This window comes from Xyrauchen texanus, chromosome 41 (assembly GCF_025860055.1).
Source record: "Xyrauchen texanus isolate HMW12.3.18 chromosome 41, RBS_HiC_50CHRs, whole genome shotgun sequence".
NCBI classification, from domain to species: Eukaryota; Metazoa; Chordata; class Actinopteri; order Cypriniformes; family Catostomidae; genus Xyrauchen; species Xyrauchen texanus.
Genome location: NC_068316.1, coordinates 8834603 through 8859321, shown reverse-complemented (window position 1 = coordinate 8859321; position 24719 = coordinate 8834603). Strand labels below are relative to the sequence as shown.

The following is a 24719-nucleotide window of genomic DNA, read 5'->3' as shown; positions in this document are numbered from 1 at the left end:
AATCATTTAAACAGAAACCTCACCTGTGATCCAAAAGAGCTTGAATCTGCAAGCATGTTGAAAACAGGCATGGTTAGAGTAAATCTGACACTTTTGGAAAAACACACTGTACAGAAGCTGTCATTAGAGTGTGTGGAACATGTTGTGCTTTTAAGGTTTGTTTTGCTACGCTGCAGGTACCTGACAGCTGCCTGAACAAAATGACTTGAGGGGCCGGACTAGACACAGCTATGCACCAGGAGCCAGTCTCATTGGCTCTCTTGAGAGACGCCTGGCTTGTATTTACAGTGAACTTTGTCCTGTTGCACTAGTGTACACCTTACAGGCTATAAACACAAAACATGCAGGCGTAGACGCAGCAATGCTCACAAACACGCACGCACACGCACACACACACACACGCACACACACACACACACGCACACAGAGAGGAACCTTGTGTACAAAATAAGAAAAAGTCCAGACCTGAAAAACATTTCATACTACATTTCATACTAACATCAGTGAAAATATATCAACATCCACATTTGTACAGGCTTAACATTGTTCGGCATACCCACTTCAAAAAATATAAAACAAATAATTAACATTTAAAGCGGCAGTATATATTAGCAAGCATCAGCTATAACTTAATCGTGATTAATAAATGTTCTATAAAAATCAAGAAGAATCAAAATTCAATGTAATAAAAACTCCAAGATAATGTTTCCAAGATGAATTGATATCTGTCAAGATCAGTGGATCTCAAACTGGAGTGCCCTCAGGTGGTACGCAGCACGACCCAGTATATTTACATAAAAAATACAAATATACATTTTGTTCAAATGTTTTCCATGTTTTATTTCTACTGTATGATTACAACTGTTCTTTAAGATAGCCCACTTTTTCATTTTTTACATCGGCGGTGCAGGATAATAAGTAATGTTCTTGTTGCGTGTGGCTACGCCGATGTCTCTGTGCACACACCACAATATTATTCCCATGCAGAACAGTAAAAACTGATGCAATTGAGGCAAGATATCATTCTGTTTATTTGACAAATTCTCAGACTTCCTTAAAGTCTATGATCTTAAAATAGTGCTTTTGACTCAAAGACACTGGGTTGTATTTGGCTGTATTTTGTTTTTTTATTTCACTGGCAGATTGCTCGGATGAGGGACAGAGAAATGGAGTGCGCGTCTGACCGCTGTGCGCAAGGCAGCACTATGTGACGAACATTACAGCTATGTCACCTATGGCCAAGGAAAATACGACGGTAAGGGCATGATTCAGAGTAAAATGAACCTCAGATAGCTTACTGCAGCCGCTGTTTTCATAGATCACATGCACATCACGTATTTTTAAGGGTGATGCTAGCTGCATAATTTTAAGGGGCTGAGATGAGAAAATGGGTCTAGCAAAACTAAGCTCCAAATTTCTAAATATACAGTATATAGTAGTTTGTTTGAACTGGATTGCAAAACTTCTAAATGTTAATATTTGTTTATATTTTGAATACATTAGTATGTTTGATTTTAGAAACAAACTCTTGCTGACTGTGTAAAGTACAGGAATATTGATATTAATCAAAAATGTCATTGTGTATTGTATGTTTTCAGTATTTATGTTGGTGTTTCTTCTATGCCGCATGTTCGCTTATAACTTCACAAAAAATAAACGGAACATTATATCACATACCAATACTTAGTGAAGGTGATTATCTTTCAAATGAGGTCAAAACAAGGTCATCGGTTGCATAAATCATTAGAAAATCAACACAAAAGCACCATGTTACATTTGGCCCCCAGGAGATGCCGTTAAGTACATGGCACAGACTCAATAATGCAGACTCATTGAGTCAAATGGTACTCATTCTGTAAAATCTCATTACTAAAATAATGTGTCCATGCTAAGCAAACCTTTAGTCATTGTTGTGTTTGCATGTGTAATTAGTTCTTATGTACAATTATTATTTATTATTTGTTTGGAGATTTTTGACACTTGGAGACGTTTTTGCACACTAGGATAAATTATATTTGTAATGCTATAACTTTTGAAAATAGATTTTTTCGGAGCAACCTTATTTGCAACCAGAGATATATAATGTCAATCAGAAAAAAGAGAGAAAAAAGTTTTTTAGGCTAAGAGTCTCAGAATTTATAATAATCTATCTTTTAAACATTGTAAAAGTTTTATTTACAGTGATATCAAACACCCAAACCTCCTTGTTTTTTTTTTGTTTGTTTTTTCTTGGTCGAGTTATAAGCCTTTAATATTGGGTATACCACTGAAACAGGAAATCTTTAAAAACACCCTCAGACCTTAAAGGGTTAAAGCATTTTCTACACTCATTTTTGTAGAAAATATCCGGAATTCTGCTAAATTCATTTAAATGTGGTAAAATGTGAGTACAGAAATTCTGCAGAATAGACTTAAAAAGTCTGTACTCACAGCTTCTTTTTACACATTTTAAATATTAAAGTCCAGTCCTCAAAATTCCACAGATTTCCCAACAACATCAGAGCAAAAAATGCAGAAAAGTCTGTGCACACACATTTTACCACATTTTAGCATTTTCTGCACTGATGGTTGGCTGGAAATGTGCAGAGTACTACTGTAAGTACAGATTGTTTAAGCATTTTCTGTGCCGAGTTTTGTGCAAAAAAATTTAACATTCTGCGGAACCGATTTAAATATGGTAAAATGTGTTAAAAGGACCTGTGAAAACAGACTTAAGCATTTTCTGTCCTGATACTGGTGGACAACATGCATAATTCTGTAGAGTGGATTTTAATATGGATAATTGTGTTAAAAATTGTGAGTAATATACTTTTAGCTGAAAGCACAATAAAATTAGCCAAAATATTTAATAAACGAGTGAGTAAGGGGTGAGTGATCTGTGGAACTTCGTGAATGACAAGTATTTTAATTCTGTGGAAATCTGTGCAGCTTTTTGAGAAGTTCTGCTGCCACAAATTCATGTTGGCCTGATGATACAGTATGTTCTGTTCAAAGAGAGGTCAGCTGTTTCTAAGAGTAGGAACAAGGAAATACTATAGCAGCACCACCTGACTAATGCCTGAAAGAATAAGAGCCAGCACTGCTTCCATACACACACACACACACACACACACACACACACACACACACCTACATACAAGTATCATGTGTTCAGGGAGCCAACCAAGCTTGTTTGTCTGTCATTACACATCACATTATCTATGTGGCCTATGCTGTTATTAGGAACCTATGAATAAAAGTGTTGACAGCTTTTATTGCCCTGTCTGATACACTACAGTGTGGGTCAATTATTAGCATGCAGTGAGGTACGAAATCACATAACGCTGAAACATGAGTCAGCGGCTCTCAGCACTTCAATGACGCTCTGTCAACATGTTTCATAATGTGTTCGAACAGAAATTGCTGAGATGAAGGTGTTGTGTAGAATGTGGAGCTCACCAGCGCTTTTGACGCAGACATCCACTCTCCCAAGACACTCTTTATGGGCACCCACACCACATTTGGAACAGCGGTACCCTTGATAGAAGACACCTCTGTGAAAAATAGATAGATATGGCCTTTTCAGAAACTAAGTCCAGGGTCATTTTTAAACCTGAATTAATGTAATCCTGGGTTATTTTGTTCTACATTTCAGACAGGCAGACAGATATTTGAAATACTATGTTGACATATGCATGGGTTGCTAGAGATGGTGATATACCAGTAATACTAGACTTGCTGTAGGTTTTTGATCAAATAAAAGCCTCAAGGCCTTTCAAATCACCACAGCTTCCTTTTCTCTTGCTCTGTTAAATGTAAAAAGCAGCTTGCTGGAAATATTTTCCTTTACATTACAATTCTAGAATCATTCAAATTATGAACAATATGTAAGTGGAGGTTTAGGTGCCATTTCTAGAATAATCCAATGTCCAGACTGCTGCCTGCTGTGATGCAATAATTGTAGCCACACCCACATATGTTACATCTGCTCTGATTGGCCCATTGATATGTCCATCATCTGCCATTTGGATTCTGAAATCACTGAAGTGATGATCATACATAAAATAAAATTATGTCTGCCACTCATTTTTTTTCTCTCACTTTCACAAGGTGCAATATCGATCTCATTAAGGTGCATTGTGGGTATACGTTGTCATTTGAGCTCACCTCAGCAACATTTTACACGAGCTGCAGGATGTGGTTGTCTCAAAGGTGTGCATGCGGAACTCATGGAAATTACTTTTCCCACTCTCTGGACAGATGTTCGATCTGGAAAGAGAGAGAAATGTGGTGTGTAAAAACAATACTGAAGACCTCTTTGCATTACCATAACTAATTATATAGCATTCCAATCAGCTGTGATTTACACTTGGATGCATAAGAGATTTTACCATTTCTGAAGGACATGTGACTGGTGTTTTCCCATGCAAAACTCACTGCCACAATGCTAGGGTGTTCTAAGTGTTTGCCAGGGCGTTGCTTTTCGGTTGCCGGATTGTTCTGAGTGGTTGCTTACTGGCCCAATTCAAAAGAGCCCACCCCTCTCCCCAATACAATATCAATTGAGTGGCCTCATAATAAAGGCATTAACGAATGACCGACAGATGAGAGAGCTTTCTGTGCTTGCTGATGTCATATCATTAGTGCTATGAGTGTTTAAGCATGCTGCTATCCAATCAGCTTTCAGTTCCAGACTGATAAGATGACACAAGACAGAGAGAGCCCTTCAGATAAATCTCTTAAAATGTGTTATCTAATTAATCAGGACCCGGTCTCTCATCTTTGGTCTCATAACACCTTTTTCTGCCTTCATCATCCATAAATTTTTTTGTGGTTAAGCCCTTTTTAAAAATTTTGTAACTGAATCTGAATGTTGGTAGGTCACTTGTCAAATGGTTTATTGTGTATTGGGGTTATTGCATAAATTGTTAATGTCATCATCAAAAGTAGAAATGATTTTTGCACGAAATCAAACTAAAATTGCTTTAGGTGCATGAAGCAATACAAACGTGCAATAAAACAACTATACAACCATTTTTAGGTTTTTTGTGTTTTTATACGAGTACTGATCTTGTTGGTCTTGCTTGTAATTTACTTGCACTTTTTCACCATTATATTAAAAAATAAATAAATAATATTTATGACGTTATCGGTTATTGCAAACATTTTTTTTATTACAAATATGTATTGCATTATCACCCAGCCCAGCCCTGGTCTGATTTAATATGATTCTCCAAGTGAAGAATAAAGAGAATCAAATTCAAAAATGAAAAAAGGTCACTGATTGCATAAAAATTAAAGGGGATTTATAATTTGATCAAGGATTTTGCTTACTGTGGTAACTAAATCATGTCTTTGTGTCTTCTGTCATGAGAAATAGCAACTCTGATTACTTCATTTGATGCATGAACAAACCTGATAAACCAGAAAGTGAAATGCAGACTTTGGAGGCCACACTGTAAACACACACAAAAACTCACTCACAAGGCCATGCCGAACTGGTCCAACCATTTCTTTTTTAGCTCCTTGGTCTTGAAGAAGAACTCAAAGCCGGTCTGACCCTGGCTGTGTGTGAGGTAGAATCCGTGAGACCACTGAAATAAAAAGAGAAGCCAAGAATATCCATGTTACACATGCACACACACTTAAGTATTCTTAATAGGATAGTTCATCCAAAATATTAAAAATGTTGTCATTATTTAATCACATTCATGTTGTTCTATGTGACTTTCTTTCTTCCATGGAACACTAACGGAGATGTTAACTATTATGTTAGTCTCAGTCACCATTCATCACATCCATTTTTCCATGCAATGAAAGTGAATGGTGACTGAGACTAACGTTTCATCTAATATCTCCTTTTCAAGAAATAAAGGCACTCTGGTTTGGAACAGCAGTAAATGATGACAGAATTTACATTTATTTCTCCCTTTAAGGCTGCCTGGTTAAAAATATCAAAGACGCTCCATACAAGGATAGGAGTAAAAAGAGATGTCTTCGTGATTCTCTTTGTAGACTACATACTGTGAAGGGGTCACTGCTGTTTATGTAACACTGACGAAACGACTTTATAAAACTTAGCGGTGTTCTCAGTGCTCCCTCTCTCTCTTTCTCTCTTTTGTATGCAACATTTACAGCATATTATCTAGTAAATAATTGTTCTGGCATGGCCATGTAATGTATTATAACAAATGACATCGTGTTTTCTCATTTAGCTGTACCTGGTGTCGTCGCGTTCGTTAACAGTCGCTAGACAGTTTTTAATAGGAAACACCATCTGTGCAAATGAAAGCTGCTCCACTCTAGTAACTGATTATGGCACACAAGCATAACAGCACATTCACAGCCCTCGGTTTTGGAGCAACGATTTTGGGCAGCAATTAGGAGACTGGCAGCAGACCTTTCTGTTTTCTCTGTCAGAGGTCGGGTTGTTGGTGATTTTGAACGAGTGGAGGTCGATCACTTCCTTCATCTCGTAGTTGTCTCCCCGACGTTTGCATACGATCACAGCTGCGTCAAACAAGAAGATGTGCCTACAGCAGAAGAAAGGTGAAGATCAAGTGAGAAAGAGAAAATAAAAGAAGAACGCTTGAGAGTGACACCTTCATAACCCTTAGGCCTCTGTAAAGCCTGACTGCATATCAGGCTGAGCAGTATTCCACACTTTAATCATCTCACCTGTCTTGTTTGGCTCGTTTGTCGACAGAAGCTACTCGCACTTCGCTGTCACCTTTCGGTCTCCCATAGTTACGGAGAGACTGATTCTGCAGAATACAAAGCAGGTGTAAAGTCAATGCAGACATGCTTGTACACTAATCTTCTCAATCATGTGCAACTCAGATCACATTTAAAGCTTTTATAGCTTGAGATGTTGTAAGATGTCGAGATACCACTGACAAAAATAAACAACATTTTTCTCCAGGGCCATTTTTCTCATTTTAGGCATACTGTAAACCTCACTAAATTTTGTTAGATTTATCTGAAAAAAGACTTAACATCTTATGTCATTTGCTTCTTAAAGGAATAGGTCAACCAAAAGTGAAAAATTTCTCTACAGTAAAAAGGACTTAAATATTCATCTATTTATCAGCCACACCAATCATATCGCTTCTGAAGATTTGGATTTAACCACTGGAGTCATATGGATTACTTTTATGCTGCCTTTATGTGCTTTTTGGAGCTTCAATGTTCTGGCCACCATTCACTTGCATTATATGGACCTACAGAGCTGAGATATTCTTCCAAAAATCTTTGTTTTGTGTTCAGCAGATGGAAGTAAGTAATACACATCTGGGATGGCAAGAGGGTGAGTAAATTATGAGAGAATTTTCATTTTTGGGTGAACTGCCCCTTTAAGAATATGTATCATGTTTAAAGGATGTTTTCACTGGAAAACAAGACAAAAAAACTGATTAAGAAAATGAGTTTTTGCAGTGTAGATATCTTCAAAATGTTTCTCTTTCCACATAACTGTTCAGAGCGCCATACTGCCTCTGTTTTTACTCTGATTTTTGCAGTGTCAGGAAGAAATAAACAAGAAGTAGCAATACTACTAATTGACTAAATTTTCCAATAGCCTGACAGTAGCTCAGTTTTCACAATAGTGTTGTTTTTACAGTAACAAGCTTCCATGGTTCATGTTTGCAAATAGGTTTCTTCGAATGGTTCCTTTCAATGAACAATTCACAAAAGTGTTCCTAGAAGACTTTTTTGTGGGTAGCATAATAGACATTTCATTAAATACTTCCAAATCTCACTCCAGTACACTGATTATCACAACAGTTAAATTTCAATCTCATTAAATTAGGATGTTTTTTGTGTTTATAGTTGTATTTAGTGCAAAATTATGTGTTAAAGTTTGATGTGCCAAGCAATATAATGTGACAAAGTAAACAGCTTCAGCGTAGTTATCTCCTTTACTATAAGTGGTTTATTGTGTGACTAGCTATAATTTAAGCTTTAGCTTAGCTATACTTAAGTTGCTTAAATGTAGTTTATCTATTTTAAATTCTGAGTTTGTAGCAGAGCATGTGAGCGAAGCGGAGCGGTGTGACGCTCAGCTCAATATTCTGCTCTATGCGCGTGCTCTCCACTCAGTCGCTCACGTCCCAAGCGAACGCTCCACTGATGAATCGCTCACGCTCACCGGTAAAACAAATCCCGCTCAGATCCCGCTCAGACATAAAATGTCTCTGTAGGCTACTTGCTTTCTGTTTGTACTTTGTAATGAATATCTGGAATACATGTATAAATTACAGTAGCTAGGATTGTAAATAGAAGTTATTTCGGGGTGATTCTGAATAAAAGTCTGTTCTTTTTATTCATTTAAATGCATTAAATTAACTTAATTATAAAACATGTCTAGCCCTTTGGCAAACTTGCATATTAAATGCAATAACTGAAAAGGTATATTTGATTTTCGTTATTTTATTTCCGTGAACTTAACTGCAGTTGCAAAACAGGCATATTAAAACGTGCATGCACACACAAACAAGATGAAATGCATGTAGAACTTCACAAAACACATCTGGACTATCATGCTCATAAAAGCACACACAGGTGAAATGCACTTAACAACATCTTATCAAAGCACACCTGGATGATTTACTGGCATTAGTAAAAGAAACGCGCGTTCTAAAGTTTAAATATAACTGCGGGTAATTGCGGTCTATTTAAAAACTTCTCATCAAAAAGTTTTTTTTTTTCATCAAAAAAATCTTTACATCACTTTAGAATTTACTTTTAGAAACATTAGCTTGGACAAAGTATTAGGTTTCAGGCTCATGCGGTGTGCCCGGGACAGTAATCCAGCGGCGGAAAACACGCGCTCAGAACTGGGGAGTCTGGGGACGCAGGAGAGGAAAAAAATTATTTATCTCCCTTTGATTGGTAGCAGTTTTTTCTGTAAAAACTAATTTGCGTACATTATAATAGCGTACAGTACATTTTCTGTTGCCTAGGCCTACATCTAAATTATAGGCCTACCTCATTATTCGGGTCAGTTTTTTAAAAAAAAAAAAAGAGTAGCCTACGAATTAGTTCAACATGGCCATGATTTACTAAACCAGGGAACGATTTAAGAATTTGTAGAAACAAATTTAATTCGTGGCCACCCTAAATGAGAGAACGAATTCTTAATTCATGGGAAGTTGGGAACGAAATGTTAATTTGTATATTACAATATATTTTTGTCTGCATGTCATGAGAGGGGCTCAGTACAACAGCCTACCTTACCCATTTATCTATTAATTTATTTTCGAATGGTATAGGCTATAGCTCACCTTTTGCTGCACTACCATGTTTGCATAGCACATCCTCCTGCTTTCTGGCAATGTGACGCATTATATTCCAATAAGAATCTTTGCTAACTCTCACAGTCTCTCCACACTCCCTTTCAATTTCTCCTCCCTGCTCGTTCTTAACTGTGATTTTTACTGTGCATTTATGCATAAGGCTCGCAACTTCCTTAAAACAATATTTGAACTCCATAACCAACCCTCTATTGCTTTAGCTAATTCACCGATTCTCGAACTAGCAAATCACAATAGGGCATTCCGGGTAGAGCGAGCGGCGCTGAGCGGACGGAGCGAGCGGAGCGGAATCTTCAGAAAGGCGCTCTCCGCTCAGGAGGAAGTATTACCGCTCCGCTCCCCGCTACGCTCACATGCTCTGGTTTGTAGCTTGGCAAGCTACAGTTTCAGAGTAGCTTCACCAACACCACATTTTAGAAATGTGCGTTTGTGATTTATTTTAAAAATGCAATTTAGCTCACAAGGTTTTCTATAGATTTCTGGTACTGGTCGATGTCCCGCAGAGTCTCGATGTCTCTCTTCACCTCATTGACATACTGGGCCAGATCCTGTAGAGATGAGATTGCAAACAAAACACCTTAAAGGCATAGCTCATCCAAAAATACAAATTCACCTTTAGTCACTATTCATTTTCATTGCATTGTTTTCCTTACAATGAAAGTGAATGGTGATTGAGGGTAACAGTCATATGGTTTTGAAACAACATGAAACAACAACATTTAACATACTAACAGACTTTGATCTAGTATACACAAGGAAATCTTTCAACCCATGTGCTATAAATAACCGTATTTCCTCCATAGCTTCCTTATTGACAATCTTGTTTCATGTGATGTTTTCGAGTGACTCATTTCCTTCTAAAACATTTTAAATAAGATTTAGCATCTGAAAGGCAGGGTTTATTTGACGAATCTCATTCCAAACACAGCGCTTCGTGCTCCTGCGAATTCAGCGACTCATTCATCGTTATGAATCTAGAATAATCAGAGAATGGGGGCTGGCTCGCCCACCACGCGGATCATTCGGGGGAGTACTTGAGGAGGTTAACCGCGTTAGCCCGATACCCCAATCAATGCAAAGTGGCTAATTTATCCTAATGAAATCATCACAGCCCTTGGTGCAATCTGCACAATCTTCTCTGCTTGATTTGCCTCAATTAGCAGACGGGTTACCTGTCAAGATGTATTCACCGCCATCTTGATCATCTCGAGTCAAGAGGGCCAACTGATTTTCAAAGAATGTTTTTCTTATGAAAAAAGATGTATGCCCTCAGAGCAGCAAAATCAACAGCTAAACGAGAATGGAATTTTCCACTGTTGTAATTTTTTAATTGAACAAGGCCCATAATATCTCAGTTATACAGACGATTGAAAGACTGTTTGTATAAATTATAGAAAGATGGCGAGCTAACCAGCTGAGTAACAAGCATTCTCTTGACCCCATCCCAAATGGTGCACATGATGTGGACTTGACTACATTTTCTGTACATGAAAGCGCAGGTACGGTTTTAATAAAAAAGCGACTTCAAGGAAATCATTCCCTGGGATTTGAACCAATGACACAGTTGCACCATGTCCTACTAGTTGAGCTACAGGAATATTTGTTTAGGTATTTGAAATCTATACTGTGTTAGGTATTGGTGATGTTACAAGGAGAAACATTAGGTTGTGATAGCAATATGGTTATGGGTTCGAATCCCAGGGAGCACACATATTGATCAAATATTTACCTAAAAGTCGCTTTGAATAAAAATGTCTGCCATGTAAACAAATGTAAATGTAGAAACAGAAATCTGCAAGCAGACATTTCAAACATCTCTTATATTTACATATATATATATATGTAAATATAAGATATATATATATACATATATATATATATATGTATACATTTAGCAGACGTGTTTGTCCAATGCGACATACAGTGCATTCAAGGTATAAATTCTCTGGGAATGTAGGCATACATGACATTGGTGTTGCAACAGAAGCGCTAAGACATATTAGCTTAGCTCCAGGAACAGTTGTTGAGATATATGAAATCTATATAGTGTTATGTCATGGTGACGTTATGAAGGGAACATCAGGTTATGATTGCAATTTGAAGGTCATGGGTTAGAATCCCCGTGAGCGCACTTGCAGATAAAATATATCCCTTAAATGCACTTTACGCTTTTGATAAATGTCTGGAATATTATCAAATGTAGAAACAGAAAGCTTGGGAAAGAAGGACAAGCAAATGATCCACTGACCTTCATTGCGTCCAGAGCTTGGCGTAAATTACTCTTTTCTGTGGCATCATGGGTGTGTTTTACCAGTTCCTGTGAGAACAGAAGTGAGATATGAGATGGCTGAGCTCTGCTCACTGTTCAAGCATTGGCCCGTGTCTCAATGTCTTATTATCACCAGATGATGATGAACACAGCAGACAGATGTACAGGAGAGAGGCAGCATGCTGGAGGACATATGTCACTCTCACACACTCGCATAACTCCTTCTCATCATCCTGTAAATTGTTTACCAACAATATCAAGAACATATTTAGGTTTTAGTCATCTGAAAATGTAATGCATCCTGTAATAAAACAGGAAAACAAATAAACAAGGTGATTATGCAGTGGGCACTGTGACAACACACAATGGGACCAATGGGTCTCATTCACCTACTGTATAACCCACAATAAAGTTTAACCAGGTGCTAAATGCACTGAAATAGCACTTTGATGGACTTAGATTAAGTCATTGTCATATTCTCAGCTCAAACATGCCTTCTTTCAATGTCAATTCTGCTTATTATAGATTATGCCTTATTTACAAAATTCAGCGCTATTTGCCAGGCATAATTTAAATCACGCTAAGTGGTAAACTCAATTTTATTACAAAGAAATGTTTGTGTGCATTTACCATTGATCATTTGAGCAGTAATTCATCAAATGATGATCAAATAATGGAGACGAGCATTATAACTGGGCATTTATCCCGACGTGCAGACAAGCCAATTCAGGATCCTGCAACGCAGTGGTGGATACTATACAATCCCAGCAAAGTTTGCCAAATCACCAGTCTAAAGAATTGCATCATGCAAACTGCGGTATTTTGTTTGAGCTGTTATCTGATTTTGCAGTTAACTGATTGCTAAATAATGCAGAATACACATGTAAATAAACTGCACTATCAGGGGGTGCAATTCATTCTTGAATTCCCCCCAATGACGACAATACAAGCCCACAGTGTGGCATGTCTTTCTCGCTTATATTTTCTCTTTTTTCCTGACACACACACACACACAAACACAACCAAGCTGAAATAATATCCCAACCTGCATTGCAGGTTCAAGAATTGAAATGAGAAGCAAAAGGTTTTTGTGGTGTTGAAATTGCCTTCCTGCTTCGGGATGAAGTAAACAAGACATCTGGGCCAGTCTGTAGGATAAGGGAGGGTGCTATGAATGTCCTTTACTCAGGTCTGATAAATGGCTTCCTTTTGGCCTACGAGATATATTGCCATCCAACACAAGCCAAATCCCCTGCATCAGTCAAGCTGAACCTGCGCATTATTATCAGCAGCAAGATGGACATCACCTTATTTTTCATTCTCACTTCCTTCTGCCCTCACACAGACAGACAGAGAAAGAGAGAGTGAGAGAGAAAAAGGAGGTATGACACTAATACAGAGGTTATTACAGAAATAAAATGCATCCAGACTCTTATCAGAATGTTATAGAAATTCCTGGAGAATCATATAATTTTAACGTGTTGTCATAGGGCAGCACCCAGTATTTATTAGTCCGGCATAAAATCTGGTACACGTTCAGCTTATTCTGGCCAAGAACAACAATCATGGACACAAGGAGACATCTGTCTGACATGTAAATAAACCAACCACAACTATTTTGTTTACGTGATTTTTACAGTTTAATGGAAGATACCACAATAACAGACTGGCACAGAAAAAAAAATTGCAGTGGAAGTCTCTTGTGTTTAGTCTCTAGAGTGGTTATACAGAAAACACCAAAGAAATTAAGATAAAATGAATGAAGACTTTATAATCAGAATCATAAATAATAATGATTATTTTACAGACAGAAAACACAGTTGAGCAAATTTCTTTAGTTTGCTAAAATGTTTGAAGTTCAAGAATCAATCACAAATGCTATGAATGAGTGTAAATGTGTGGTGAGCAAACAAAAGTTTTTTCTACAAGTAAGATTTGTAGAATTCAATCTTTGAATTAAACCTTTGGGATATCCAGTCTTTTTTATTATTTTATTTTTTTTTCTCAGTTTGTCTGCTAAAAAGGTCCAACAATGTATGTGCATGCAACACAGAAAATTTTTATTTTTTTTATTTTTATTAAAGTCATTGAAATTCCCACCACAGTGTCATTTCCACTATTTCACAAACTTTAATATAATTCCAATCTGGACATTTTTAACATTTCAATAAATGTGCAGACTCTTGTCTTTCTTAGGTTAATTTCATAGCTTAAATTTGATGTATCCTATTGTAAATAAATTCAAATAAATATTATTTTCACACGTCTTGCCTAATTTGTCAAAGTTACAGCTTAATAGGAAATTACACCCAACAAAACAAAAAATTATTATAAAAGTTATATATATATATATATATATATATATATATATTTCTTTGATTTCTTCAAACATCACTTGTCTCATATGTCATGTAATTTTCCTACAATAAATATTGAAATGGTTTACATTAATTTTACTCTGAAAAATGTTTAAAAATATGATAATTTAAACATAATTTAATATTTTAATTCTGGGTCTGGGACAAGGCTAAAACAGTACAAATCTGTACATAAATGGCATTTGAAAAGTACCAAATAATAATGATGAAAGTTTTCATGTGACCTTCAGATAACAAAAAGAAGTTTCAATCTGTCTGTTTGTTTTAATAAAAATCAATCCCTGGGACATTAAATTGTCTGATGTTGAAGAAACCTGGAAGTAGGTGACCTAGTTGTTGCCATCTTTACTTTATGGGCACTCAGTTTTGGGAAATTACTCTAGTATTTATTGGCTTAGTTGGAACCAATTTACGATAACTTTTTTATGTCCATAACTTTGACTTCCTGCTTCCTTTTATGGTTCCTACATATTACCGTAGTCCTGAGTATATAACCTCTGCCTTTGAATGTCTTTTCATTTTTCAATACCAACTTCTATACAGTTTTTTATTTAAAGAGCGCGCTCTCTCTCTCTCTCTCTCTCTCTCTCTCTCTCCCTCTCTCCCTCTCCATCCAGCAGAGCAAGGAGCAAAGAGAGACAGTCTGTCACACGCTAGCCTGCTCTCCAGAGCGGCAAGAGACAGACGTGTTCTATGCACTGCCTGCTTCACACACACACACACACACACACGCACACACACACACACACACACACACACACACACACACATACTCCCTAAACCCACATCTGGCCAGATGGGCAGGGAGGTGAGCTGTGGACAGCCATGCAAGAATGATAAGCAATCACATATATATATATATATACATGCACATGCACACACATATACATGGTAACACGTTCACTGTCCGCAGAGAGCCAAAGGATTTCTGGAACAGCAGGACTACAGAGGTGGCTTCAGTCTACACATGCTATTCACATCTCTCTCTCTCTCTCTCTCTCTCTCTCTCTCTCTCTCTCTGTGTTTTTGTGTGTTTCTCTCTCTCTCACCCTTCTCCACATTTATTTCTAAATCCCCTCATAGCTGGGTCATGCAGTAAACCTAACGTGTGATGGACAGAGACACACTATGAAATATTCATGGCAGGCTGCGTGAGATGTTTGTGGATCAGGGCCAGTCCAACCAACATACACAACTGAATGAAACATGCAGCTTGTCCATGGCATGGATTCTACTGCCCCTCCTCGAGAACTCTGGGACATGTTATACTGCTCTCTAATGGTGCATTTCATAAATGGAACATACTGCCAGCTTAAGAAAATAAGATGTGGATAGCACTGCCCCTAGTTGTCATTACAAGTTAAGCAGTCATTGAAAGACAACAAAATGAGAATTGATCCAATTTACATTCTTATTAAATGTTCTTGGTCTTATGATTTTGGCATTATGCACAGTTCATCAGTGCATACAATTGTAAAGAAGGAAATTAGGTTTTTGTAATCTATCAAAATGTAAGAACTTTATTTAACTCTGAAACAACTTTAATTTTCTGCTGAAACAACCAAGGTATGGCAATAATCTAATCTAATGTAATCGAATCTAACCTAATCTAATCTTATAATATAATATAATATTAAAAGGGCTGTCAATTAAATGTGTTAATTAGTGTGATGAATTATATAAAAATGTATTAAATTAATAAAACCTTCTGACTTGTACATAAATACTGTAATAAAAGTACATATTTTCCTACCATCAGAGCAATTTACTTTTAACTGGACACAGCGTCCTTAAAACACAATGTTTATGACTCTGAAAAACATTGAGATGCTTCTGATGCATATGTACATAAATCGAATAAGAACACATCTTGTGAGAAGAGGACTGATTGACAAACTGAATTGTAAAATGGACTGCTTTCGACACTATGCTTTTCGGCATGTTTATTTATATGGAAATAAAGCCAAAAATATATTGACTTCTAAAGCCATTTTTTATATTGTCTAATCAACGCTGCAACAGTAATATATAATAATATTTAAATCTAAATATATTTATTATTATTTTAATTATTATGTATTATTTACATTTATTTGAAGGCTTTCTCATTACTTGCAGTTCATTAATCGGCATGTCATGAAATTATCTCTATTAAAAATAGTATCGATTGACAGACCAAAATATTATATAAAATAATATAATATAATATAAACAATAATATCATAGACTAACATGTTTCATTGCTTAATGATCTAATCAGATGTCAATTAAAAATATCAATTCCCACTAGATTATTCATTTTCACTTAAAAATATGTCACATTACAGAAGTTAAAGGGATAGTTCACCCAAAAATGAAAATTACGTAAAAAAAATGTTCACCCTCATATTGTCATGTTGCGTTCACTTGAAATGGTTTGCGTTCCCTCGCAATAAGTTTTGAGTTCCCTTGCAATCCGTTTTGCATCCCTTTGCAATAGTTTGCATTTGCACACAATAACTTTACCATGGTTTTACTACAGTAACCACAATTTAACCAAAGCATTTGTAGTAAAACTATAGTAACTACAAAATGATTCATGGTTAATCTATAATTAAAGCATAGCATTACTATATGGATACAGGATACTGTATTAAAATGCCAAAAAACATGGTTCATTTTCATAGTTACAAAACAATTACTATAGTAAATCCAGGATTTCAGCCAAAATAAACATGGCTATTCTACTACAGGCATGGTTACTACAATATTACTATAGTAAAACCTTTCTGCCAATAGAACATGGCTACTGCAATCAGTATTACAACATTATCACTATAGTAAAACCATGGTTTCAGCCAGAAAACGTATCGGTTACCTAACGTAACCTCGGTTCTCTCTAGATGAGGGAACGAGTATTGCGTAAGCTAGTTTACGCTACGGGAAAGATTCATCTTTTCTGAGATATTGAAGCCAAAAAATTATCCTTAATTTTTGTATCCATTGTCAACGCAGTGCGGCAGCTGCAGACCTTGAGCGGGCTAGCTAGCGAGCTCATAGGTTGCTCTGCGGCAACTGCTGCAGCCTATAGACGAGCTTGGGTGAACTCGCATCCAATGAGAGGCGTCCGCGCGCTCACTGCAACAAAGCCCGCCAAAATGGGCGTGACTAGAGTGCATATAAGTGTAGTTCGTAGGCTGGAACCCTGGTTTTCATTGACTGAAGCGAAAAGTCGCTCGTGGCGCGAGCACGGCCGGCTACGCAATACTCGTTCCCTCATCTAGAGAGAACCGAGGTTACGTTAGGTAACCGATACGTTCTCTTACGAGAGGTTCTCTCGTATTGCGTAAGCTAGCTTACGCTACGGGAACCCATTGTCAACGCCGTGAGCGCCAAGCATCCACTGTATGAGCCCCAGGGAATTAAGGGGGGACCCGTGGGAGCCCTTATGAGTGGGGAAATTATATTTGGCCGGCAAGAATGAGGGTCATTGATTGTGTAATACATAAGCACATAGTGGGAAGGGAACGACAGAGCGGCGGTGCCGGTCTGTGTGGAATGTGTCCCATCAGTGCAGCTCACCAGGGGAGCTGTAGCGTATTAAACCGCTAGTAGTTTTGCCTGCAGAGCGGGCACTTCCATATTGTAAAATCTGACAAAGGTGGAGGGGGAAGTCCATCCCGCTGCCACACATATGTCGTGAATGGAAATCCCGCTGGACCATGCCCACGAGGATGCCATGCCTCTAGTGGAGTGAGCCCTAATGCCCAACGGGCATGGCAGGTCTTTTGACGCGTATGCAGCAGCAATAGCGTCCACTATCCATCTAGATAGTGTCTGTTTCGAGGCGGCGAGACCTTTGGTGCGCCCTCCGAACGAAACGAAAAGCTGCTCAGAGCGTCTGAAAGCGGCGGAGCGCGCAGTATACAATCTCTTGCTCTGACCGGGCAAAGGAGATTGGCGTCGTCTTCGCTAACGGGTGCTGGCAGCGCCGATAGGGAAATGACCTGTGCTCTGAAAGGAGTACCGATCACCTTGGGAACATAGCCGTGTCTAGGCTTTAAAATGACCTTGGAGTCACTTGGTCCAAACTCAAGACACGCAGCGCTGACAGACAGCGCGTGAAGGTCTCCCACACGTTTGACTGATGACAGGGCAGTCAGAAAAACGGTTTTGAGTGAAAGGTATTTCAAATCCACGGATTGAAGTGGTTCGAAAGGGGGGCTTTCATAGTTTCCAGAACTATAGAAAGATCCCAGATAGGAACCGATGGGGGCGCGGGGGTTCATCCTTCTAGCTCCCCTGAGGAAGCGGATGACCAGCTCGTTTTACCCCATGACTGGCCGTGCAGGGGTTCAGCGAACGCCGCAACGGCCGCCACATACACTTTGAGCGTGGATGGGGATCTGCCCTTATCCAGCAGCTCTTGTAGAAATACTGAGCAGCTGACGACACCCCACATGTCCGCGGGTCCAGGTCTCGGTCGGTGCACCATTTTGAGAACACAGACCATTTTGACGCATAGAGTCTTCTCGTGGAAGGGGCTCTAGCGTATATGATGGTGTTTATTACTCCTTCTGGCAGAGCGACGGGTAGTCGTTGATCACCCACGCATGCAGCCCAGCGCTCTGGGTGGGGATGCCAAATTGTGCCGCGAGCTTGAGAGAGGAAATCTGCTCTCACTGGGATGGGCCACGGCGCTGTCAGTGACAGCTGCGTAAGCTCCGGGAACCATGTCTGATTCTCCCAACGCGGGGCTATGAGGAGCACCGAGTGACGCGCTTCCCTGATCCTCTGCATTACCTGTGGCAATAGCGAGACGGGAGGGAAGGCGTAAGCGGGCGTCTGGGCCAGTCCTGGGCCAGCTGCGTCCTCGCTTCGAGAAAAATATTGGGCAGTGAGAGTTCTCTTTGGACGCAAAGAGGTCTATCTCCGCTCTGCCGAATAGGTGCCATAACGTCTGGACTGTTTGAGCGTGCAGGGACCATTCCCCTGGGGAATATTGTCTCTAGACAGTCTGTCCGGGCCGTCGTTCAGGTGGCCTGGCACGTCGCGTCGCCCTCAGCGGCGCAGGTGGCACTGGGACCAACTCAGTATGCGTTTCGTCAGATGGAAGAGGTTCCTGGAACTGACACCGCCCTGACGGTTTAGGTAGGATACCACAGATCTGTTGTCCGAACGGACCAGGACGTGGTGACCCTGAATGACCGGGAGAAAGCGCACGAGCGCGTACTCGACCGCTATCATTTCCAGACAATTTATGTGAAGGAGCTTTTCCTGAACTGACCATAGGCCGAAAACCGGAGAGCCCTCGCAGACCGCGCCCCAACCCGTGTTGGACGCGTCTGTCGAGATGACTTTTCGGCAAGATACAGCTCCCATTGTCACTCCCCGCTGATACCATTCGGCCACTGTCCAGGGCTGCAGAGCTGAAATACAGGTCTGAGTCACCTTGATGGGCTGGCGGCCTGTGGCCCAAGCCCGGCGAGACGCTGGTGTTTAGCCAATGCTGAAGCGGGCGCATGTGCAGTAAACCCAGCTGAAGTACTGCTGCGGCTGAGGCCATGTAGCCTAGCACTCTCTGAAATTTCTTCAGAGGTGTGAGGCTGTTCATCTGAAATGACGCTGCTAGTCGCTGCACACGGCGCGCGCTGTGTAGATAAGCGAGCCGTCATTGCCACTGAGTCTAGTTCTATTCCAAGGAAGGAAATTGCCTGACTGGGCTGTAGTGAGCTCTTGGTCCAATTGACTGCAAGGCCCAAACTGTTCAGATGACTGAGGAGAACTGTCCTGTGAGACAGAAGCTCCGTATGAGATTGTGCCAAAATCAGCCAATCGTCCAAATAGTTCAGAATTCGCAAACCCTGACTCCGCAGGGGTGCGAGCGCCAGCGTCCATGCACTTCGTGAAAGTACGGGTGCTAAGGACAGGCCGAACGGAAGGACGGTGTATTGATAAACCTGGCCGTCGAGGCGAATCTCAAGAATGGCCTGTGACGGGATTTATCTGAATCTGAAAGTATGCATTTTTCAGGTCGAGAGAAATAAACCAGTCCCCTGGCGCACATGCGCGAGGAGTTTGCTGGTTGTAAGCATTTTGAACGGTCTTTTGCAAGCGCTTTGTTCAAAACCCTGAGATCTAATATTGGTCTGAGGCCGCCGTCTTTCTTGGGGACAAGAAAATAACGGCTGTAAAACCCCGACTCGCTCAGGGAGGCGGCACTCTCTCTATGGCCCTTTTGCACAGAAGGTTTGCTATTTCTGAACGAAGCATGCACGCTGCTTCCGTGTTCAAAGTAGTTTCGAGCCGCGCTCTGAAGCAAGGAGGACGGCGATCGAACTGTAGCAAATAGCCCTGTTTTATTGTGCTTAACACCCATTCGGATATCCCTGGAATATCTTCCCACGCTTTGAAGCGTAATGTTAGAGGGTGAATGGCCAAATCGCTCTGATTGCCGCACACAGCCGCTGAACAGAATGTGTGAGCGCGCTTACTGTGCTTATGCTGGACTGCTCGCAGACAGCATGGACAGGCTGTTCTGTGAGTGACTTCCGATTGAGGTGAATGGGGAAAGAGTCACGTCTGTTAAGTGATGCGCAAGCATAGCCACGGGCACGGGACTTACATACAGAGAAGTGTTTGCTGGCCGTGTGACAGAGCGGGCAGAGAATGGGCGCGCGACGTATTCGTGAGCGCATTTATTGACTCTAACACTCGAGTGGTTCGTAACCGCTTTTGAGTGTGCTCTGATGGGGACACGGAACATGTAATGCTTGTGTGTAGAGGTGAACACTAGATTGTGGGCACATTTTCTACACATAAGGCTGGTCGTGTGACAGAGCGGCCAGAGAATGGGCGCCGCACGGATTCGTGGGTGCGTTTATTAACCCTAACACTCGAGCTGGTCGTAACCGCTTTATGTGAGTGTGCTCTGATAGGGACACGGACGTGTAATGCTTGTGTGTAGGGGTGAACACTGAATCGTGGGCACATTTTCTACACATAAGGCTTTATTTTGGGTCGCCGTGGAAACGGCGTTTGAGTGCAGGCAAGCGGGTAATATCACCGGCTTGTTGGCTGCTGAATCCACCACTGCAGTAGCCTGAGAGAAGGGGACTGACAGGGGCGTACGGGACTTACATACAGCTGGCCGTGTGACAGAGCGGGCAGAGGAGGGACAGCGCGACGGGCTTGTGGGCGCGTTTATTAACTCTAACACTCGAGCGGGTCGTAACCGCTTATGTGAGTGTGCTCTGATAGGGACACGGGATGTGTAATGCTTGTGTGTAGGGGTGAGCACTGGATTGTGGGCACATTTTCTACACATAAGGCATGTTTACTCTTTACAAGATTTCTTTGGGTCGCCGTGAAAACGGCGTTTGAGTGCAGGCAAACGGGTAGTATCACCGGCTTGTTGGCTGCTGAATCCACCACTGCAGTAGCCTGAGAGAAGGGGACTGACAGGGGTCGAAGCTTTGACGGTGGTCCGGCCGTGGCGGGACTGAGCCGTCGTTTTCTCAACAACGCTAGGAGGACTTCGGTTGCTCAGGTTTCAGTACAATCTTAGGCCGAGGCCCGCAGGGGGCGGCTGTCTGAGCGCTGATCGAGGGCGGCCGCCCTGTCGACGCTGAGAAGTCTGGCTTGTTGAGCTGGGCGCTGTGAAGAGGCACGTGCAGGAGGCTGGTCACGTGGGCGGCCTGCAGAGGAGCTAGCGCGACGAGGCAGAAAGAGATTCATGGCTTGGGCTTCGAGAACGGTCAACGATGCCACTCACCGCGGAACCGAAGAGACCGGACAGAGAGAGCGGCGCGTAGTGCGTTCAGCTTCTCCCAAGTCGGCTAGTCAGATCTGAAACAGCCTCTGTCTGTAAGACGGCCATGGAATGCAGAGCAGATGCGGCTTGGCCGGGCGGCGGTATAGGCGCGGCCAACACAGGCGGAAGTAGTTCTGCAGGCCTTAGACGGGAGCACCAGCTTAGACCACCATCTCACGGAGGGCGGGCAAAGGTGCGGCGTGGAGTCTGTTGGGAGCCTGTTCAGGGGCGGTGACCACTCGAGCCCGAGGCGGTCGACGGCCTGTGTGAGGAGGCGTTAGTTCCCCTTCGACTCGGCGCGGGTGCTGCTGGATTCCTGGGCCGAGGAGGAGGCGTGTGAGCCTGACCACTCCTGCTGTCCGAAGCCATGATGGAACAGCCCTTATCCTCCGCTTCTTCGTCCGAGATGGCAGCAGAGCAGCCGCTCGGCAGCAACTGCGCGTCCCGAGTGGGCGGGGAGGGTGAAGGCGATGCTCGAGGGAGGGGCTCCGGCGAGGCAATCGCTTCTACCACTGGTTCCGGCAGCCTTTGAGAGCGGCGCTTTTACTGCGCAGCTGAATGGAAGGCGCAGCGGCTCGGTCCTGAGCGCTTCGAGTCGAGCCTGCAGGGTCGACATCGAAGCTCCTCGCAGAGATCGCATCCGCCTTCAGCGAGGGCGAGCTCTGCATGCCCCAGTCCCAGGCAGAGAGCGCAGATGACGTGGCGGTCTCCGGTGCTGAGAGGGGCGCGGCATGAGGCGCAAGTGGAGCGAGGCATCTTTAAAAAGACGCTCGTACTCTTTTGTGAAGTTCATAAGAACTAGCTTGCTTTAAAAGGATACGTCGCCGGATGGCGTAGCTCGCAGGACGGCTGAAGGTGGCGAAGACGGCCGGCTTCTTCGAGCGCTGTCCACGCTTGCTTGATGCCCCTCGAACGGCGACGCGGCTTCCAGTTCAGAAATGCGAAGAGCTTCGCTGAAGAGATGAAAATCAGGGTTCCAGCCTACGAACTACGCTTATATGCACTCTAGTCACGCCCATTTTGGCGGGCTTTGTTGCAGTGAGCGCGCGGACGCCTCTCATTGGATGCGAGTTCGCACAAGCTCGTCTATAGGCTGCAGCAGTTGCCGCAGAGCAACCTATGAGCTCGCTAGCTAGCCCGCTCAAGGTCTGCAGCTGCCGCACTGCGTTGACAATGGATACAAAAATTAAGGATAATTTTTTGGCTTCAATATCTCAGAAAAGATGAATCTTTCCCGTAGCGTAAGCTAGCTTACGCAATACGAGAGAACCTCTCGTAAGAGAACTATTGTTATTACAGCCAGGGCTGGACTGGTAATCTAGTATACCAGGCATTTTCCTAGTGGGCCAATGCACTTTGGGGCTGATCAGGGGTGGATTGGGGTCAGTGGGTTGGCTGCGAAACGGGCCGCGATAAGCTAAAATGAGCCGCCACTTTATACAGAACGGACCACAGAACGGCTCCGCGATATGCAGAAAAGGCCCGCGAAAGGTTCAACCATTGCCATCTCCCCCCGATTTCTCTTCCCAGTCCAGCCCTGATAACACTTTACAATGTTACTATAGTAAAGCCATGGTTACCACCAAAAAACATGGTAACAATATTGTTACAATTTAGTAAAACCATAGAAAAGGCATTGCGAGGAAACGCTAACCATTGCGAGGAAACGAAAACTTATTTCAAGGGCAAGCAAAACCATTTCACAATAAAAAAAAAATCCTTCCCTTTCCTCTAAGGGGCTCCGTACCATTTACTTTCATTGTATTAAGAAAATAAGCATTTAAACTAGATGGTGACTGAGGATGACACATGGGTTTAGCACAACACGTAGGTTAGTAGATACATTGCTTGCTTTTATCCAAAGCGTCTCACAGTGCACTTATTACAGGGACAATCCCCCTGAGCAACCTGGAGTTAAGTGCCTTGCTCAAGGACACAATGGTGGTGGCTGTGGGGATCGAACCAGCGACCTTCTGATTAACAGTTATGTGCTTTAGCCCACTACGCCACCACCACATGAAAGAATTTTCATTTTATGGGTTAACTATCCCTTTAAATGTCTTAAAAATGCACATTTATATTGTATTTATACGATAAAACAGTAGGATTAGACAGTAAAAAGATAGCAAACCTGTAGAAGCAGGTGATACTTAAGAACTCTCTGCATTGGAACAACCAACAGATCTCTCAGAGTAAACTTCCCATTATTGGCTCGTTTGGAACACAACTGTAGATGAATCATTAGAAGTCAATATCCATTATTAAATTGAGGCAAGTAGCAAAACAATACATTTGTTCTGTACCGTTCATAACCACCAGAGTGCAGTGTCTGACAGCAATAAAACCACTATCAAATCTACATCAGTCTTGATAGTGTAAGACAAGGTCTATACCAGTGAACAATTTAACAACATGTTTCTAGAAGGTGATCTTAAATTAGCACCCTCTACCCTGATGTGTTTCATGACTACAGTGGTAGTGTGTCTTACCTCTAACATCTGCCGGACGTCCTCTCTGTTCTTACAAATGTCATCTAAACACGCAATGGCTAACTCCACTTGACTGCAGTATTTTCCATACAGGACTAATCTATAACAGAGATAAACAGATCCATGTAAGGAAATAGGTGATAGACAATGTTTAATTCCTTTAAAGAGTTCAAAGGAATAAAGTAATCACCTCTCTTTGTACATTATGAAGATCTGATACAGGTTACTAGCTTTATGTTGAAGCACAGAATCCTGGACCTCCTTCAGAAGACTTATGTGCACTTTTACAAGGTCCTGTTACAAACAGAGAACATGAAAGCATTTAAACATCAGAACAAACATTAAAAGTCATATGTTCATGGTAAAATCTGTTTTTTCACTCACTGGAATATTGATAAACACTTTTTCAATCTCCACACTAGACAGCGACTGTCCCAGAGGCTTCATAAAGAACTGTGGGTTAAACAAAAAAAGAATAATAATTAAATACGAGACTGGCCA

The 24719-nt window shown here is 41.4% G+C and overlaps 1 protein-coding gene across 1 annotated transcript in view; it reads right to left on the bottom strand.

Moving 5' to 3' along the window:
• The window catches only part of LOC127634342 (guanine nucleotide exchange factor VAV3-like), a 107093-nt gene that overhangs the window by 27877 nt on the left and 54497 nt on the right, over nucleotides 1–24719 (bottom strand). Inside the window, exons 7-18 of the mRNA XM_052113854.1 lie at nucleotides 24603–24671; nucleotides 24409–24512; nucleotides 24219–24318; nucleotides 23861–23956; nucleotides 11539–11607; nucleotides 9752–9838; nucleotides 6658–6743; nucleotides 6380–6512; nucleotides 5464–5573; nucleotides 4147–4248; nucleotides 3439–3533; nucleotides 24–46 (exon numbers count right to left, since the gene is read on the bottom strand). Of these exons, the coding sequence (XP_051969814.1) occupies nucleotides 24–46; nucleotides 3439–3533; nucleotides 4147–4248; nucleotides 5464–5573; nucleotides 6380–6512; nucleotides 6658–6743; nucleotides 9752–9838; nucleotides 11539–11607; nucleotides 23861–23956; nucleotides 24219–24318; nucleotides 24409–24512; nucleotides 24603–24671 (1074 nt within the window). The remainder of the gene's footprint in view (nucleotides 1–23; nucleotides 47–3438; nucleotides 3534–4146; nucleotides 4249–5463; nucleotides 5574–6379; nucleotides 6513–6657; nucleotides 6744–9751; nucleotides 9839–11538; nucleotides 11608–23860; nucleotides 23957–24218; nucleotides 24319–24408; nucleotides 24513–24602; nucleotides 24672–24719) is intronic.